At 42.2% G+C, this 18,718-nt stretch overlaps 1 protein-coding gene and 1 non-coding gene across 6 annotated transcripts in view; one reads left to right on the top strand and one right to left on the bottom strand.

The window, feature by feature from the left end:
* nr3c2 (nuclear receptor subfamily 3, group C, member 2) overlaps positions 1 to 18,718 on the top strand; it is a 314,785-nt gene that overhangs the window by 157,390 nt on the left and 138,677 nt on the right. The window contains exon 1 of one of the 5 annotated variants that reach the window (XM_060827314.1): positions 2,218 to 2,339. The exons of the other annotated variants lie outside the window; for them this stretch is intronic. Within the exon in view, the coding sequence (XP_060683297.1) occupies positions 2,257 to 2,339 (83 nt within the window). The 5' untranslated portion in view covers positions 2,218 to 2,256. Of the gene's footprint in view, positions 1 to 2,217; positions 2,340 to 18,718 lie in introns of those variants that run through there. 5 annotated transcript variants of the gene reach the window in all.
* On the bottom strand, positions 18,609 to 18,680 carry trnae-uuc (transfer RNA glutamic acid (anticodon UUC)). Its single transcript has one exon. It is a non-coding gene; the product is annotated as a tRNA-Glu (tRNA).

The following is an 18,718-nucleotide window of genomic DNA, read 5'->3' as shown; positions in this document are numbered from 1 at the left end:
GAGCGGCTCGAGAGTCGAAATTGCCGCAACGGTGGCCGGGGCTTGGTTATCGAGGGACATGGCCCAATTCTTGAGCTCCGTGAAAGAGACGTAGGGTACCAGGCCTGTCCGGAGGACAGCCTGGTGTGCGGGGCCCGACCCGTCCTTATATAACTGGATAAATGCGGGGTTCTGCCTGTCAGCATCAGGGATCCCGCTATGCGCCTGGAAGGCCTTGAATTTACGGAGCCCATATTCCTGAGCACCCTCGCCGGGTTTCTGGGTGACGGCCATAATGGTGATCCAGTCGACCGGTATGTGGCCGAGAGCCTCACTGACGTCGGCCTTAAAGTCCGCAAGGGTGGCCTCCTGCTTGTGACGGCTGTCGCTGAGGTTGGCGCACCAGGACCCATTCTGGTGCGCGGGTTGGAGCCTGGACCACAGGTTTTCCGGGAGTTTGGTCCGGACCAGACCGGCCACGTCCGTATTGTGGAGGTTGTGGCAGATTTGCATCTCCCTAAGCCGCTGCCAAAATTCAGCGTTGTTGTGGCGGGGCTTAAGGGTGGGGAGCCTGTCCAGGAGTTTCATGGTATCACTCGGGGTTAAGGAGACGTATGTCGTTTTAAGGCGGGGGTTGTGGGTTTGGGACGCTGGTCTCCCCCTCTCCCCACCTCCCGGGGGTATATTCTACTTTAACCAGGGCAGCGCGAGCTAGGCTCGCGTGTGATTCCCAGGGGCCTGTGTTGTCCACGAGTCCCTCCCAGTCACAGGTGGGGGGCGGCGGGGCGCTTGGAGGCTCAGATAATGTCGATAGGATTGTCCAGTTGGCAAGCGCCTGGGCTTCTAGGTGTTCTGAGGCCTGTTTCTGCTTATCTTGTACGTATAGTTGGACCTTGCTAGCGAGCCTAACATGTGCCTGAAGCACAAGGACGCAGGCTTTCTCGTATCTATCCCTTTTCCGGCGGGCCCACCACTCCCGGTGGGCATCCAGTGGATCGGCGGGCCACCAGCCCGATCGGAGCATAGCCTTGATGATCTTTTTATTCTCGTCGGCTATGAAACGAGTAAGGGAGCCTTCTGGCCCCCATTCTAAATCGCCGGCCACGCAGCCAGCCATGGGTTGGGGGGGGGACGCAGCGGACGTAATTGAAAGAGGACTTGAAAATAACAAAGCTACCAGCATAGGAGCGCAAGAGATGTAATTGGCGCTAACTTATTCACCTCCCAGTCCGGGAGCCCACTCCCTGAAATCGGACACTAGCCCTCCGGGTCGACGAAGGCAGGTATGGGTTAGGTACAAACGGGGCGCGTGTCTATACCCGATCGCATGACCCCGGGTTACTGTGAGTCTCACTCTCACCGCCTAATGCCCAACGACCGTGTGCCCTGCTAACACCGGGCGTGAACCAGGGGCCCGTGTGCAAGGGGGGAAATGGTGTGAGCGCAGACCACTTAAAAAAAATGAAATAAAAAGGGCGAGGCGCGGGCCTGTACCAGGGCGCGCAACCTAAAAAAAAAACGTGAGTCTTTCTCTCACCGTCTGAAGTTCAGTGGCCATGTGTACTCGCCGGCACCGGGCGTGAACCAGGGGCCCGCGTGCAGGGGAGGGGGGCGTGAACTCAGACCTCTCCACGCTAATCCCACAGAGGCCACCACCCGGGACTGCAGAGGCAATGGGCGAAAACTTGGCGCAGAGGCTCCGCTCGTCGGGCTGGTTTGGAGGACTTCCCGTCTTGTCGCGCGCGTAGGCCTTCCAGACCCTACCGCGGACTCGAGGAATGGCGCAAAAATAAAAACCGGGCTCAACGTACAATGGGATCCCCTGAATTCCCACTGCAGAGGTTATCCAGGAAGGCTTTGTTTGTCGGTGTTTTACACAGGGGGTCAATCTGTCGGGGTCTCGTACTTAAAGTCGTTGGTCCAGGGAAATTCAGTCCCTCAGTCACTGGAACACGTCAACAATAAATGACAGTAAACGAAAATCAAAACAGTCTCATGCACACCTTTACCAGTGTTTCGTGACCCCAATCGCCCACCTGCGAAGGATCACTCACCCAGGCGCACACACACTTTTAAAGAGTACTCTACCGTTACCTGACAGCCGGACCCCACTCTGTTCACAGGTTCAGATAACGGCCAGCAGTGAAGACACCTGCGGGGCACTGGGAGACTTTTACACGGGAAGTAAAAGAGTAAAGATACTCACCCAGTGCCGTTGCAGGGGTCCAGCAGCCGTTGTTAACCAGGACGAAGCCCCCAATTGTTAGTGTGGATGAAATGATCTTCAGTCCGAGCCCAGAGTGCGGTTCGACAATCAGTAACTTTATTAAAGTATGTAACGCCGGCGGAGACCAACCGAGGTTTGAATCTCGATTGCTCTAACATTTCCCGTGCGATGTTACAAGTTATATACTTCATGAGTCAGGATGTAGGAGATTGGGTATGAATGAGTGTGAATGGTGGTACTCATGGCTGGAGTATGTGTGAATGTCAAGCTTCCTGCCGTCCTCGGAGAGTCGGCAGCATACACAAAAGGTGTGTTGTTCATTTATATGTGAATGGGTCCGGGTGCTATCTGCATGTCTCTCCGTGAGGGCTGGAGGCTAGCACCCCCCTTTGTTACTTCCAAAGTGTTAGGTTCATCCTTTTGTGTAGGGCTGTTTTACATGATCAGGTTATGGGTGTGTGTCAGTTGGAGTCTTGACGAGATTATAAGGTGGGTTTCGATCTGTGAGTCGTGACCATTGTCTGGAGTTCTGACTAGTGTCTGGTCTGGTGTGTATTTGGATCTGTCTTTGGGTCCCTTCTCCCAATACTGTTTGCTTTAAAATGGATACTGCTGGTTTAAAATGGATACTGCTGGTTTTCCCGATGTGGGCCTTGCTCCACGGTAAACACCGGGCGGTTTATGCCCGCCTTCACCACTCCTGACTTTTTGACGGTTGGAAGGTCATTAATGAAGCAGCTGAAAATGGTTGGGCATGAGATACCAGCCTGAGGAACTCCTGCAGCAATGACCCATGATTGAAATAATTGGCCTTCAGTAATGACAATTGTCTTCCTTTGTTCTAGATATAACTAAACAGGACAAATTTTGGCAAAATCCCATTGGTTCAAGTTTTGCTAGGGTCCATTGATGTTATACTTGGTCAAATGTGGACTTGATGTCAAGGTCAGTCCATCTTATATTACTAGTGCTTGTTCAAAATCTGTGATAGCATTCCTTCCAAATAAAAAAAAATGTCAGTAATAATCTGAGATTAACAATTTTTGATTGTCTTGTTATTTTGTGAGATTGGTTTTGTAAACCATGCAGGCCTCCCTCATGTTAATTTCAAGCCGGAACTCAATGTTTATCCTTAAAACTCCAACTGAAAATGCTGCTTGTATGAAGTAAACAATTACAACTGTCCTGTAATCAAAGAGACCTGAATACAGTGTTCTCTATTTATCATCATTTTCATCAGTATTGCGTATGATAAAGATGATGATAAAAAGGAATCACTGCATTCAGGTATGGAGGCACAGTGTACGGATAGCGCAGCGGCATAGTGGCTAGCAGTGTTGTCTCACAGTGCCAGGAAGCCCGGTTTGATTCCAACCTTGGGCAACTGTCTGTTTGGAGTTTTCATGTTCTCCCCATGTCTGCATGGTTTCCTTCAGGTCCTCCCATTTCGTCACACAATTCAAAGATGTGCAGGTTACCCCCCCCCCCCCTTCAGGCTCACTGCCTTTATTCCTGATGAAGGGCTTTTGCCCGAAACGTCGATTTCGCTGCACTTTGGATGCTGCCTGAACTGCTGTGCTCTTCCAGCACCAATAATCCAGAATTTGGTTTCCAGCATCTGCAGTCATAGTGTTTACCTCCATGATAAATGTGAGCTTATGGAGATTGGGTAAGATGCTCTTTGAAAAGTTGGTGCAGACTTGATGGGCTTCTCTCTGCATTGTATGGATTGTATGATTGTGAAGTTATTGGGAACATATAGTAATATTCAGCAAGGATAATTCAGATCCCCTCTCATTTATCTCTTCACCCTTCAGGCTCTCTGCCTTAAGTCCTGATGAAGGGCTTTTGCCCAAAACATCGATTTTACTGCTCCTTGGATGCTAACCTGAGCTGCTGTGCTTTTCCAGCACCACTCTAATCTAGACTCTGAAGAGTAACCCACCCAGACCCATTTCCCTCTGACCAATGCACCTTACCCTATGGGCAATTTAACATGGCCAATTCACCTGACCTGCATATCTTTGGACTGTGGGAGCATCCAGAGGAAACCCACAGGGAGAATGTGCAAACTCCACACAGACAGTTGCCAGAAGCTGGAATCGAACCTGGGACCCTAATCATGATGTGTGAAAATGATATCCCTTTAGCACGATGAAGAAAAGAAATGCTAAGGGGAGAAGATGAGTGAGAACGATGTTTTTGTGGGAAAAAGTACTGATTGTTATGTGTTCTAATGAGGAGCCATCTATCAAAATTTTCATAAGAATATAATATGCTTTCTCTTATCTATTCCTCAACTGTGCAGCAGAAGCAACAAAATTAGATAATTTATATATCATAGTAATAGCTTCCAAATTCCAGGATTATTTCACAGTACTTACATAACCTTATAAAAATTTTGGAAGGCCTTTTACTTCAGCAGTGTTATCTATAGTGGATAGGTGTGCGAATGATGATCCCCAAATAATACCTAATTCCGAGGCCAAATATGGATGTGATTGGGCAGGATCTGCAAGACATATGTTATCTTTATCATCTTGTTATTCAATGTTACTGTCGGAGAAATTTGCCCAATAGGTTAGAGATCACAAAACACAGCTCGAAGTGAAATTGACAAACAGTTTATTGCAAGTGATATCACTGGAGGAGAAAACAGACTAGCTGACACAGAACTGACAGTCTGCACAGAGAATTTGATTTCTTCCAGAGCTGAGGATGAGACCAGTTTTATAGCGATACTGCACAATGAAATTGATTAAGAAATGGGAAAATACAATGTTTCTGAAAATAGAGTAATTAGTTGCAAGGGTGCTAACTGGAAAACAGTTTATCAGATGAATGTCATGTTCCTTCACACAGTGCAACATCCTGACAGTATCATGCTTCCATCCACCTTCCCAGGTAGGTGTTAAAGTCTTTTCTGGAGTGGTGAGGTGCTTCCATTATGCTGTGGTGCCCATCTGTCTGTCCCACTCTTTGTGTGGCTTTGCTGCTGCTCGGTTGTGAAACTGCCCTGAGGGCTTTGAGCCTCTGTCATGTCCATGGAAGTTTGAAAACGTATTCCATTGGCTGCGTATCATCATTCCTGATGAAGGGCTTATGCCCGAAACGCCGAATTTCCTGTTCCTTGGATGCTGCCTGACCTGCTGCGCTTTATCCAGCAACACATTTTCAGCTGCATATCATCTGACCCAGATTGTGAGCTGTTCGGGAATTCTGGGTGTCCTGGTACAATTTGGCCAATTTGCTTTTGTGGGCCTATTGTGGATTAACAAATCTTTTCCCACCGTTACATAATTTTCTTTTACACAAACTATGCACATATGTACAAAGTTAAAAATATCACAACACCAGGTTATAGTCCAACAGGTTTAATTGGAAGCACACTAGCTTTCGGAGCGACGCTCCTTCATCAGGTGATTGATGAAAGCTAGTGTGTTTCCAATTAAACCTGTTGGAACAAAACCTGGTGTTGTGTGATTTTTAACTTTGTACACCCCAGTCCAAAACCAGCATCTCCAAATTATGCACATATGTATGTTGCTATAAATCCTGTGTTAGGATTGAACCCTCCACTATCACCTGATGAAGGAGTGTCGTTCCGAAAGCTAGTGTGCTTCCAATTAAACCTGTTGGACTATAACCTGGTGTTGTGTAATTGTTAATATATGTATCAAGCTTCTTCAAAATTGCACAACTTTCAGTCCTGAATGAAGGAGAATACGTGGAGTTGATGTTTTGCAGCCAATTGCTGCAAACAGCACATCACTCATGATAACTAGCAATGATGTTGTACCAGAGGCCTGGACATCTATTCACAGTGGAGGTATTTGCTTCTCTGTTGTACTGTAGTTTAAATGTTTGCCCTTGGATCTATCACAGGGTTGGCATGCAGTCAAGAAATTGCCACTGTTGGATCTTTTGTCCTTGTTTCTTGTTTCTATAAATAACTGCACTTTCTAAACTGAGTGGGTGCCACATAAGAAAGTGACAGTTTTGCCTGTTGTTTGCCTAAAAACTTGTAATTGTCAATGGGAGTGGAATAAATGAACTCTTTCATAGCAACAGACTGTTAAAAAAATTTACTTTTACAAATAATTTTCACAGATAAACCGAAAATTGTTGTCCTGAGAGACCAATTAGACAGTTATCTTGAGATGCCAGATTTAAATATGATTAATAGTGCTGATATATTACATTAAGTCGAAATTATAGTTACACTGTAGATGCAGCTGCAGTCATGGAAGCCCTGACAACTGGAGTGAAGTACTGTGTGAGACAAGGAGGGGGACAAAGATTTACATAAAAGATTACAACATGGAAATATGATTTGGAGATGCCGGTGTTGGACTGGGGTGTACAAAGTTAAAAATCACACAACACCAGGTTATAGTCCAACAGGTTTAATTGGAAGCACACGAGCTTTAGGAACGATGCTCCTTCATCAGGTGATAGTGGAGGGTTCAATCGGAACACAGAATTTATAACAAAAATTTGCACTGTGATGTAACTGAAATTATACATTGAGAAATTGATTTTCTGTTAAGCCTTTCATCTATTAGAATACAGTGAAAGTTTCACTTCTTTCAGGTGTAAATCACAAAACCTTTTTTTAAGTTGCATTCTCGGGTTAGCTGTTAACAATGGTGATAGCTAGACAATATGTTGAAGGTGTTAGCCCCCTGTGTTCTCTGTCTATGACCTGATGTTCAGATTGATTCTAATCTAAAAAGTGCGATAACAGTGTTTTACATCAATTCATGCAGGTTTTGAGCTCAGAGTTCTACATGAATGTATGCAGTTTTTGGGCAAAGTACAATGTAACTCTGCAAGTACAGATTCACCCCACAAAATATATGTGTGCATGTGGGTCTTTGTCTGTCTGTGTGTGTGTGTCTGTCTGGGTTGGGGGTTGTGAGTGTGAGAAAGTGTGTGTGTGTGTGTGTGTGTAGTGAGTACAGAGTGTCTTAAGTCTGTGAGGGGGTGCATGTGTGAGTGTGGGAGTGTGTGCGCCTACCGGTATAGACACACACTCACACATGCACCCCCTCATAGACTTAAGACACTCTGCACTCACTATACATACACATGCACACACACACACACACACACACACACACACTCTCTTACAACCCCCACCCCAGACAGACACACACACACACAGACAGACAAAGACCCACATGCACACATATATTTTGTGTGGGGTGAATTTGTACTTTGCTCAAAAACTGCATACATTCATGTAGAACTCTGAGCTCAAAACCTGCATGAATTGATGTAAAACTCTGATTCTAATCTAAAAACTGAAAGAACAATCTAAACATCAGGTCATAGACAGAGAACACAGGAGTAAAAACAATGACTGCAGACGCTGGAAACCAGATTCTGGATTAGTGATGCTGAAAGAGCACAGCAGTTGCACACATATCAAATGTGGCTCCCTTGTTCAAGAAGGGGAGTAGGGATAACCCTAGTAACCATAGGCCGGTGAGTCTCACTTCTGTTTTGGGCAAAGTCTTAGAGAGAATTGTAAGGGATAGGATTTATGAACATCTGGATAGGAATAATGTGATCAAGGATAGTCAGCATGGTTTTGTGAAGGGCAGGTCGTGCCTCACAAACCTTATTGAATTCTTTCAGAAGGTGACTAAGGAGGTGGACGAGGGTAAAGCGGTAGATGTGGTGTATATGGATTTTAGTAAGGCGTTTGATTAGGTTCCCCATGGTAGGCTACTGCAAAGAATACGGAAGTATGGCATTGAGGGTGAGTTGGAGGTTTGGATTAGGAATTGGCTGGCTGGAAGAAGACAGAGGGTAGTAGTTGATGGTAAAGGTTCATCTTGGAGTGCAGTTACCAGCGGTGTTCCGCAAGGATCTGTTTTGGGACCATTGCTGTTTGTCATTTTTATAAATGACCTGGAGGAGGGGCTAGAAGGTTGGGTGAGATGCGTTGGAGGGCATCTTTAAAGAAGGTCTCTAAAGAAGGAGGCCATCTGATGTGTTCTGTGGTGGAACTGGTCCTCTTGAGAGCAGATACGGCGGAGGAATTGGGAATACGGGATGGCATTTTTGCAAGAGGTAGGGTGGGAAGAGGTGTAATCCAGGTAGCTGTGGGAGTCGTTGGGTTTGTGAAAAATGTCAGTGTCAAGTCGATCGTCATTAATGGAGATGGAGAGGTCCAGGAAGGGGAGGGAGGTGTCAGAGATGGTCCAGGTAAATTTAAGGTCAGGGTGGAATGTGTTGGTGAAGTTGATGAATTACTCCATCTCCTCGCGGGAGTATGAGATGGTGCCAGTGCAGTCATCAATGTTGCGGAGAAAGAGGTGGGGAGTGGTGCCAATGTAATTACGGAAGATAGACTGTCCTATGTAGCCAACAAAGAGACAGGCATAGCTGGGGCGCTAACAACATACTGTCTAGCTATCACCATTGTTAACAGCTAACCCGTGAATGCAACTTTTTAAAAAAAGGTTTTGTGATTTACACATGAAAGAAGTGAAACTATCACTGTATTCTAAGGCTTAACAGACAATCAGTTTTTCAATGTATAATTTCAGTTACATCACAGTGCAAATTTTTGTTATAAATTGTGTTACAATCAAGCCCTCCACTATCATCTGATGAAGGAGCGTCGCTCCGAAAGCTAGTGTGCGTCCAATTTAACCTGTGTGTTGTGTTCAGTGCATTGACGCATATTCCCTACATTTATGTCTCAATCATCAGACGGCTGTTTCCCCAGTAATCTAGCCTGTGTCTAATTGGCATTGTTTTAGGGTTGTAAGAGCAGCAGGGCTTTTCATTCAAAGTAGATGACTGACTTTTTTTTAAGGGCGTTTAATTAGAAGACTTGCCATTGTTTTGGAGAAACAGTTGCCTGTTGATATAGTTCCTAAATTACTTCATTATAACAGTAGGTTATTATTTCATTGAAATCTTTCTTTCCACATCTGTTTGTTTGGTAAATATCAAGAAGTCTGAAGTGAAACAAAGTTTTTTTTATTGCTATTATAATGGATCTGTCAGATTGATACTTATATAGAATTGTAAGAGCAGCAGATTTCTTTCAAAGGGAAATAGGTGTATTCTTGCATTTTAAGACATTATTATTCTACTGTGGCTTATTGGTTCTATAGCTGAAAATGTGTTGCTGGAAAAGCGCAGCAGGTTTCCAGCAGCACATTTTCAGCTCTGATCTCCAGCATCTGCAGTCCTCACTTTCTCCTTATTGGTTTTATTGTTTATAGTGAGCAAGTGTAGGAGCCGTGGAAGGATTTTTTTCATTTATGTCATTGAAACATATATGTCACTGGCTAAGCTTCCATTTATTGCGCATTGTTATTGAAGATCCACCCTTGTAGCTAACTCACCAGCAACGTAAAATGGAATGGCAATTTTCCCTGAGCCTTTAGTCAATCAAAGGAAATCATTCGTAAGCCTTGGTGTAAAATGGAGCATTGCCAGAATTTAACCAGTGTCCAACAAAGCAAGTTTGCACCTGATTTTGATGATTCCAGGATTGGAGCTTCGCATGCATCAAAATCAACCTCATTATGTTAGATAATGATGGAAAGCTACTGTGACATATATTTCAAATCTGATGTAGTACTGGGTCAGTGACAAAATCATTCTTTTAGGTGTTCACTTAGCTGTGTTACAGGCCAGTAATCAGGGAGCACCAGAAATGTTGTATCCTTAAAGATGTCACAAACATGCTATAAGCAAGCATTTTCCAGAAAAAAGGCAAGATCGGATTTCTTTCATTTTTCACTTTAATTAATATATCAGAGCACCAACTCCTTTACAATATCACAAAGACACTGAGCAATTTTTGTAAGAAGTGTATGATAAAAATGGACTTCATGACATCAATGTTTGCCACTGTTTGGTTTTGGTTGGAATGTGGGATTGATGTTCAGTTCACTAGGTCTCTCACAACCTGAAAGACCATGTTAGAAATTTATTGAGAATGAAGTTTGTAGAAATAAATAAAATAAAAATTATACTGATTGGAGTGCCGCCAGTTTTGTGTTCGCTGAAGTCATACTGGGCCACCCTGAATTGGCCATGCTAAATTGCCCGTAGTGTTAGGTAAGGGGTAAATGTAGGGGTATGGGTGGGTTGCGCTTCGGCGGGTCGGTGTGGACTTGTTGGGCCGAAGGGCCTGTTTCCACACAGTAAGTAATCTAATCTAATCTAATCTAATTTCATGGATCGATCTAATAACTTTGCGAAATGAGTAACTACTCACAGCAGATCATAGAAATGTCAAATAACTACTAATGATAAAGATTGGAGTGGTTTTTTGAAGGGGGCTCAATTCTATCGCTTCCATGTAGCTTTTATCAGTAAATTGGAAAGTAGAATTATTGGCAGATACAAAAGTTAGATTGTGTACTTGTCACCTTGGGGAGAATATGGGAGAAATATCCCATTACCTATCTATTATTGAATGGGAAAAGCAATTTACTTGTGTCCAAAAATTCCACAGCTTAGATTGTTCAATATTATAACCCAGTGCATTGTACTGGACTTCAAGAAGGCCTTTGACAAGGTGCCGCAAGGAGGCTACCGAGTAAGATAAGGGCCCATGGTGTTAGGGGCATGGACAGAAGCTTGGTTGTCTGGCAGAAAACAGAGAGTGGGGATAAACTGTTTGTCTCAGGGTGGCAGCCGGTAACAATTGGTGTTCCATAAGGCTCATTGTTGGGACCACAACTTTTCGTTTTATACATTAATGATGTACATGAAGGAACTGAATGCATTCTGCCAAAATTTGCAAATGATACAAACACAGGTAGAGGGACAGATAGCATTGAGGAGGCGGGCAGGCTGCAGAAGGATTTGGACAGGTTAAGAGAGTGGGCAAAGAAGTGGCAGATGGAGTACAAACTGGGAAAATGTGAGGTCATGTACTTTGGTAGGAAGAATAGAGGCATGTTTTCTAAATGGGGAGAAAATTCAGAAGTCTGAAGTGCAAAGAGACATGGGAGTTCTAGTCCAGGATTCTCTCAAAGTAAACTTGCAAGTTGAGTCAGTAGTTAGGAAGGTAAATGCAATGTTGGCATTTATTTTGAGAGGACATAAATATAAAAGCAGGGATGTATTTCTGAGGCTTTGAGGCTCTGGTCAGACCATACTTCTTGTATTGTGCACAGTTTTGGACTCCATATCTCAGTGTCCTTGGAGAGTGTTCAGAGGAGGTTCACGAGAATGGTCCCAGGAATGAAAATCTTAACATATGAAAAACATTTGAGAACTCTGGGTCTGTATTTGGTGGAGTGTACAAGAATGAGGAGGAATCTAATTGAAACACAGAGAATACTGAATGGCCTAGACAGCGGGGATGTTGGGAAGATGTTTCCATTGGTAGGAGAGACTAATACCCAAGGGCACAGCCTGAGAGTAAATGGAAGACCTTTTCAAACGGAGAATAGGAGAAACAACTTCTTCAGCCAAAGAGTGATGAATTTATGGAGTTCATTGCCACAGAAGGCTGTGGAGGCCAGGTCATTGAGTATATTTAAGACTGAGATAGATAGGTTCTTGAGTATCAAGGGGATCAAGTGTTATGAGGAGAAAGCTGGAGAATGGGGTTGAGAAACGTAGCAGACATGATTGGGTGGTGGAGCAGACTCGGGTTGAATGGCCTAATTTCTGCTCCTATGTCTTAGGGTCTTATGAAACATAAGAAGAAAACAACAGCATGATTCACACTATTGGCTTCATCTACTGTTTTGTGGAAGTGAGATCAAAGCTTTGTTGCAGGTTTAATGTATTCTGGTTTTAAAGTGTTGTAATAGTTAAAGGTCAAGGAATTGAGCATTTAATTGCAATCCAGAAAGGCGCATGTCAATGTTTTACATGTATTACAAGCTGCTACTTCAAAGCTAAACTATTATGGGTCAGTTGGTATAAAAAGTACATTCAGAGTATGCGTGACATTCTTTCAGAAGATAATGTGCAAAACATATGGATTGAGCACGTGCTTCAGAAGTATTAAAAGGTGCTGCAGTTGCAACTTTGTACACGATTTAAGCAACAAAAGTTGTCCCTTTCAGTCAGCTAAACATTAAAGCAATGGATTCTATATTAGTGCTAAGATTTAGGCTATATTTTCAGGGCATTTTAAAATTCTAAGTTTAAAATCAAATAGAAAACAAGCATTATGATAATATTCTATGCACCCCCGCAAGTTTCAGTTACCTCACTGTTCACAAAATATAACCATTTATTTAACTAGTTATCTTGTGACTTCCGTTATTAGCATGGTGTCAAATAGCTGCTCTGTGGTGTAATTTCTATGACTGTATAATTCCCCAACTGGCCATTATTCGTGTATAAACATTCATAGTGACATTAAAGTATATTTGACTGCCAAAGGGCTGATTAAGCGTTTGGCAGCAGGGAAGTGCCTTATTCCTCCTCGTTAACTCAAGTACCTGGAGACCAGTCTCTGTCATCATCCTGGCTGAGGTGGATTAGTTCAAGCAATACAGAGTTGTTTGAGTCTGAAACCTTCCTGATCTGTAAAAGTAAATAATCTTTTAAACAATGGAAGGAGTTGAAGTATCTTTTGATAGAAAACCAAAAGATGACCAAAATTAAATGCAGTGCTAGTTTTTAATCAATCACTCTTTTATAATGGGTTGACCAGATGTCATAAGTAAGTTTATTTTGCATTAGTAATGAAAAGAACATATGTATTTTTTTAAAGTTCCAGAGTATTTAAGTTTTATTTAAATGCAAGTGCAAAAAATTATCATCTTTTCCACATAAAGCAGAAGGCGACTGTCCACGTGGAGTTTGCACATTCTCCCTGTGTCTGTGTGGGTTTCCTCCCGCAGTCCAAAGATGTGCAGGTCAGGTGAATTGACCGTGCTAAATTGCCCATAGTGTTAGGTGCATTAGTCAGAGGGAAATGGGTCTGGGGGACTTACACTTCGGAGAGTCAGTGTGGACTGGTTGGGCTGAAGGGCCTGTTTCCACACTGTAGGGAATCTAATCTTTTTAAAAAAAAGTCAACTTCCTCCAGAAAGAAATGTACAAAACATATTAGCACTGATCCAATAGACATACCAGGTTCTCCATAATATGCAAAACCCTTTCAATGATCTTGCTTTTCCAAACAACTGCTCTTTGTGATGTTACTGCTCCATAGATTGATAAATTGGAGTGCAGGTGTAGCATGTACTTCAATACCAAATTCATAATATAAATCACAACTTATCCTGTAAAACCAAAAGAACGGTTGCAGATGCTGCCAGACCAGATGAGCTTTTCCAGCAATTTCTGTTTATAAATTATCTTGTTCTTAGCTTGGAGACCATTGCAGCTTACTCATCTACCATGTTATATTGTTATATTTTGATGGCTTCTTACATTGATGAATGTCACCAATCATAATAAAATGTTTTATGTATTGCAAATATGTTAAAATGTTGTATCCTGTCACCTTATAACAAAGGCGGCCTGAAGTGTCAAAATGTCACAGCTGGTGGCAATTATGTCAGAGGTATTGAATTGATGCATAGGCATCTTAACTCCCATCAAATCCCATTACTCCATCATATCTGCGTTTGCTGACCTACACTGGATCCCAGTGCAGCAGTACCTCTGTTTTAAAATTCTCATCCTTGTTTTTCCAATTTTTCCATAGTCCAGTCAATAGACAATAGATGCAGAAGTAGGCCATTCTGCCCTTCGAGCCAGCACCACCATTCATTATGATCATGGCTGATCATCCTCAATTGTATCCTGTTCCTGCCTTATCCCCATAGCCCTTGATTCCACTATCCTTAAGATCTCTATCCAACTCTCCTATCTAGTCCCTCGCTCGCTCGCTCACGCTCGCTCTCTCTCTCTCTCTCTCTCTCTCTCTCTGCCATCTTCTGCAGCTCTACAAGCCCTCAAAGTATCTGCATTCCTCTAATTCTGGCCTTTTGCACATCCTTAATTTCAATTATTTTAAGCTAGTGGCTTAATTTTCAACTACCAAGTCCCCAAGCACCTGAATAGCCTTGCTAAAACCTACTGGCTCTCCTTCCAACAACAACATCTTATTTTATATCGCAACCTTAATATAATACAATGATCAAGGCATATCACAGGAGCATTATTAAGCGAAATATAAATTACATGTGAAGATATTAAATCATTAAAGCATGGATAAAGATGTAGGCTTTAAGCATGGAATAAAGAGGAAAGTAAAGTAGAGAGGTGCAGGGATGTAAAGAGTGCAATCCAAATCTTACACATTTGCGGATATACATGAGTCCAGATATTTCGGAGGTTTCTCGTGTCTGGAGGAGAATACAAAGAGAGAAAGGAGTGAAGTGACGGGGACAATGGACTTTGAAAGAGGTTGCTTGACCTAGCACCAGTTTAAGTCAGCAACTTAGAAGTGATAGATGATTGAGATTTTGTGCATGCTAAGTAATGGTCAGCACTGCTTTGGATGTTCTTAAGTTTGTGGTGAGTAGAATGTGGGAGACGAGCCCAATAATGCATTACTATAGTGATGTCTAGAGGGAAGAAATGCATGCATAACACAACAGCAGATCAGTTGAAATGAGCTGAAGATATGCAGTATTGCGGAAGTGTAAATAGCATCTAAGACGTTCCTTAGAACCTACCTCTTTGATTAAGCTTCTGGACACCAATTTTTACTTTGCTCTCTGCAACATTTTCATCTTCTAATTGGCTTTCTGTAAGAATTCTTTAATGTGATTGGCTACTTCTGCAGATAGAATGAAGAGAAAAGAAAATTTACAGCCCAGGAACAGGCCCTTCGGCCCTCCAAGCCTGTGCTGATCCAAATCCACCGTCTAAACCTATTGCCCAATTCCTAAGGATCTGTACCCCTCTGCACCCCACCTACTCATGCATCTGTCCAGACGCACCTTAAATGAATCTACCATGCCTGCCTCTCCCACCTCTGCTGGTAACGCATTCCAGATATCTACTACCCTCTGTATAAAGTACTTTCCGCGTGTATCCCCCATAAACTTTTCACCTGTCACCTTGAACGTGTGACCTCTTGTTATTGAATCCCTCACCCTGGGAAAAAGCTTATCTTTATCCACCCTGTTTGTAGACCTCATTCAGGTGCCCCCTCAATCTCCTTTTTCTAATGAAAACAATCCTAATCTACTCAACCTCTCTCCTACTCAACCTTTTCAGGTTCAGACCTCATTTAAATTCTGCTGGCAAGTTTGACAATAAAACTAGTTAACAATAGCATGAAATGGGTACGTTGCTGGTTTCAGATGGAGGGTGTTACATGAAGCTGGACAACATTTTGAGGATAGCCCTGGCTCCACGGCAATCTTTTTTAAAAATAAATGTACCAAGTTACCCCTCCTAAATATGTTAGGAAACTTTAAAGCCAGAAGTTTGCAAAATCTGTTGGGAAGCACTGCCCTTTGCACTGGTTCATGGCAGATTTTATGTACAATATTAACCAAATATGTTTGAGTGGAAACTCAAATACAAAACAATATTTCTCAAATTGATAATTCTGTCCAAAATGGAGACTCCACCATCTATCTCTTGTCTCACTGCAACCAGTGTTGTGGAAGATCACCACTTGGTAGTTTATTTCCGAATCAGTGCAATTCTCCTTAAATTGTTGCTTTGTGTTCGAATCGATCTATTTATCTACAAAATGTTGCCAAATAGAAGAAAGTTTTCATATCGTTTTTGTATAGATTCATCTGAACTCCCGTGTGCTAATGTGTCAACATTTCTGTGCTTGTTAATTTCATCTTTAGTATTTTATCATGCAGATATAAGGGAGAATGTTAATTTCAGTGGTTAGTTTATTTAAGTCTATTCAATAAAACTGTTTCCAGTCATCCCATGAGGCAATTGTGTAAGTTTGCACAGGATTGCTATATACTTGTATAAATGGTTTTGGAATTTAGTAACACTTTGAATACTTCCACCATCAAGTGGCCAGCAGGGCCTGCAGCAAGCACATTGGTTTGCATGGTCCAGGATTTTCTGTTCATTCATTTTGATAGTTAGACAATATAGGTTGCACTCCGAGCTGCAATTTCCCAGATGTGCTCACTGGAACTTCCATTCCTTTTGAAACATGAGAGTGCAGTCATTAAGGTGGTTTTAGAGAAACAACATTCACTTACTGCTCTTATAATAAATATAGCAACTAGTAATAATGGAATCTCACTGAATTACAATATAATCAAGGATGTAGGTAATGTACTAAATATTTTGGACAGAAAGAAATAAACAATTGATGTCTTCGTCACGATGTTAAATTTAGGTTACAGTCTTAAGATAATGAACAACCATCCGATACTATATTTAACTATAATAAGATTTGGATGCATTAAGTTCCAAAAATTGCTCTGTAAATAACAGAACCACAAAGTTCCTGCTTTTTAAAAGGCAGGATTGTAATGTCTGGAGTTGACATGAGTGCAAAATTTAAGGCGAGGACTGTTCTGTTATTCAAGTCATCAAATTGCAGCATGTTCAGCATTGAACCCTCCTATGAATTATAGTAAAGTTTAAATAATTCACATTCCTCATTAAATGCATCAGTTGCAAAAAGTACTTGAGATGCTGGTGTGCACTTACGATGGCTATGTATGGGGATCACACAACACCAGGTTATAGTCCAACAGGATTAATTGGAAGCACACTAGCTTTCAGAGCGACGCTCCTTCATCAGGTGATTGACAATTAAACATGTTGGACTATAACCTGGTGTTGTGTGATTTTTAATTTTGTGCACCCCAGTCCAACACCGACATCTCCGAATTATGTATGGGGAATTTGTATATTCAAAGAACATTCAGAACAACACCAAAGTGATTGGCTGTTTTGATGAATCCACCTAAGAAGGAAAGCTATTTTTAATATTTTATGAATGTTAACAGCACCAAATGTATCTAGCAAAACATAGAGGCATCGTCCATAATGAAGTTCCTCACTTGAGAGCTCTCTTGTGACTCCATAAATGGAATGAGTGCCAATCTAATTTATCTAACTTGGATTCAACCCAGAATTAAAGATCCACTCTGATCACATGGAATTGAATATGTGGAAATCCCATCCTGCTCTACTTCCATAAGATTTTCAAAAGCTTGGTTTGGAGATTATTGGCATTTAATGGTCAAATTTCAATGGCATGGTGTGAGCATTTCATTTTGGGGACCATGAAAATAAGCAGCCAATCATAGAAATATTTGAATATGAAAATGGATGGATATTCTGGAATGTTGATGATTTGCCATTTAGGTGGCACAGAGCGGAACCTGCAGTGTCACCCAAACGGATCAAATTTATTTAAATTATATGGAAAAAGAGGTACGATTCACCACAAAGACTATTTTTGGAATGTTTATTTTCTATATCTAGAATATGCCTGTGTTCATTCAATCTAATCATCTTTTTGTTTGAGTTTGTTTTTATTACAGAATCGCACCACAAAATTATATCAGTGCACAATGCCTTATTCAACTGTTTAATAACATAGAAACCTTGTTCTTTACTCCTTTCTCAATTAACACTTCTGTTCATAATGCAGAATTACATACAATTCATCTCTTAGTTTCTAATTAAATATCAGCTTCTGTAGATTGTCATAATACATACTTGAACTTCATTATTAAGATATTAAGCCTAAATCAGCATCTTAGGTGCTGCTTATACTTGTTCTTCCGGGTGCAATTTGCATAGCAGCAATTCTAATAATTAGATAGATGGGTTGGAGTGTCCTTGTTAATTAAAGAAACAAATTTACATTTACAAACAATCACAAGTATTGACATCCACTTTAAATTATTGCTATTGGACTTACATTGCATCATTGCTTCAAGTGGAAGTGGCCATACTGTATACTCAGCTTCGAAAGCTGTGAAATGTATTCCAGTTATTTTGTGAAGTAGATTCCACTGCATCAAAAGCAATTCATAAAGAATCGGAGGTTTGCATGCATTTGTTTTAGTGTTTAATACACATGCTTACTCTTCGTTCTCTGGTATCCAAAAGACTTATATTGCTTGGGCTCCTGTTTAGGTGGCCACTCTGGTTGAACCATATTAGATTAGATTACTTAGTGTGGAAACAGGCCCTTCGGCCCAACAAGTCCACACCGACCCGCCGAAGCGAAACCCACCCATACCCCTACATTTACCCCTTACCTAACACTACGGGCAATTTAGCATGGCCAATTCACCTGACCCGCACATCTTTGGACTGTGGGAGGAAACCGGAGTACCCGGAGGAAACCCACGCTGACACAGGGAGAACGTGCAAACTCCACACAGTCAGTCGCCTGAGTCGGGAACTGAACCCGGGTCTCAGGCGCTGTGAGGCAGCAGTGCTAACCACTGTGCCACCGTGCCGCCCACAAATATCCACTGAAAATTGCTTCCCTGACCGGGAATCGAACCCGGGCCGCAGCGGTGAAAGCGCCGAATCCTAACCACTAAACCACCAGGGATATACCCCAGGGATATTCTGGGAGGTTTCATTAAATGA

The sequence above is a fragment of the Hemiscyllium ocellatum genome, chromosome 1, assembly GCF_020745735.1.
Source record: "Hemiscyllium ocellatum isolate sHemOce1 chromosome 1, sHemOce1.pat.X.cur, whole genome shotgun sequence".
NCBI classification, from domain to species: domain Eukaryota; kingdom Metazoa; phylum Chordata; class Chondrichthyes; order Orectolobiformes; family Hemiscylliidae; genus Hemiscyllium; species Hemiscyllium ocellatum.
Note: the sequence above shows the minus strand (reverse complement) of the source record. Positions and strands in the feature narration are given on the sequence as shown.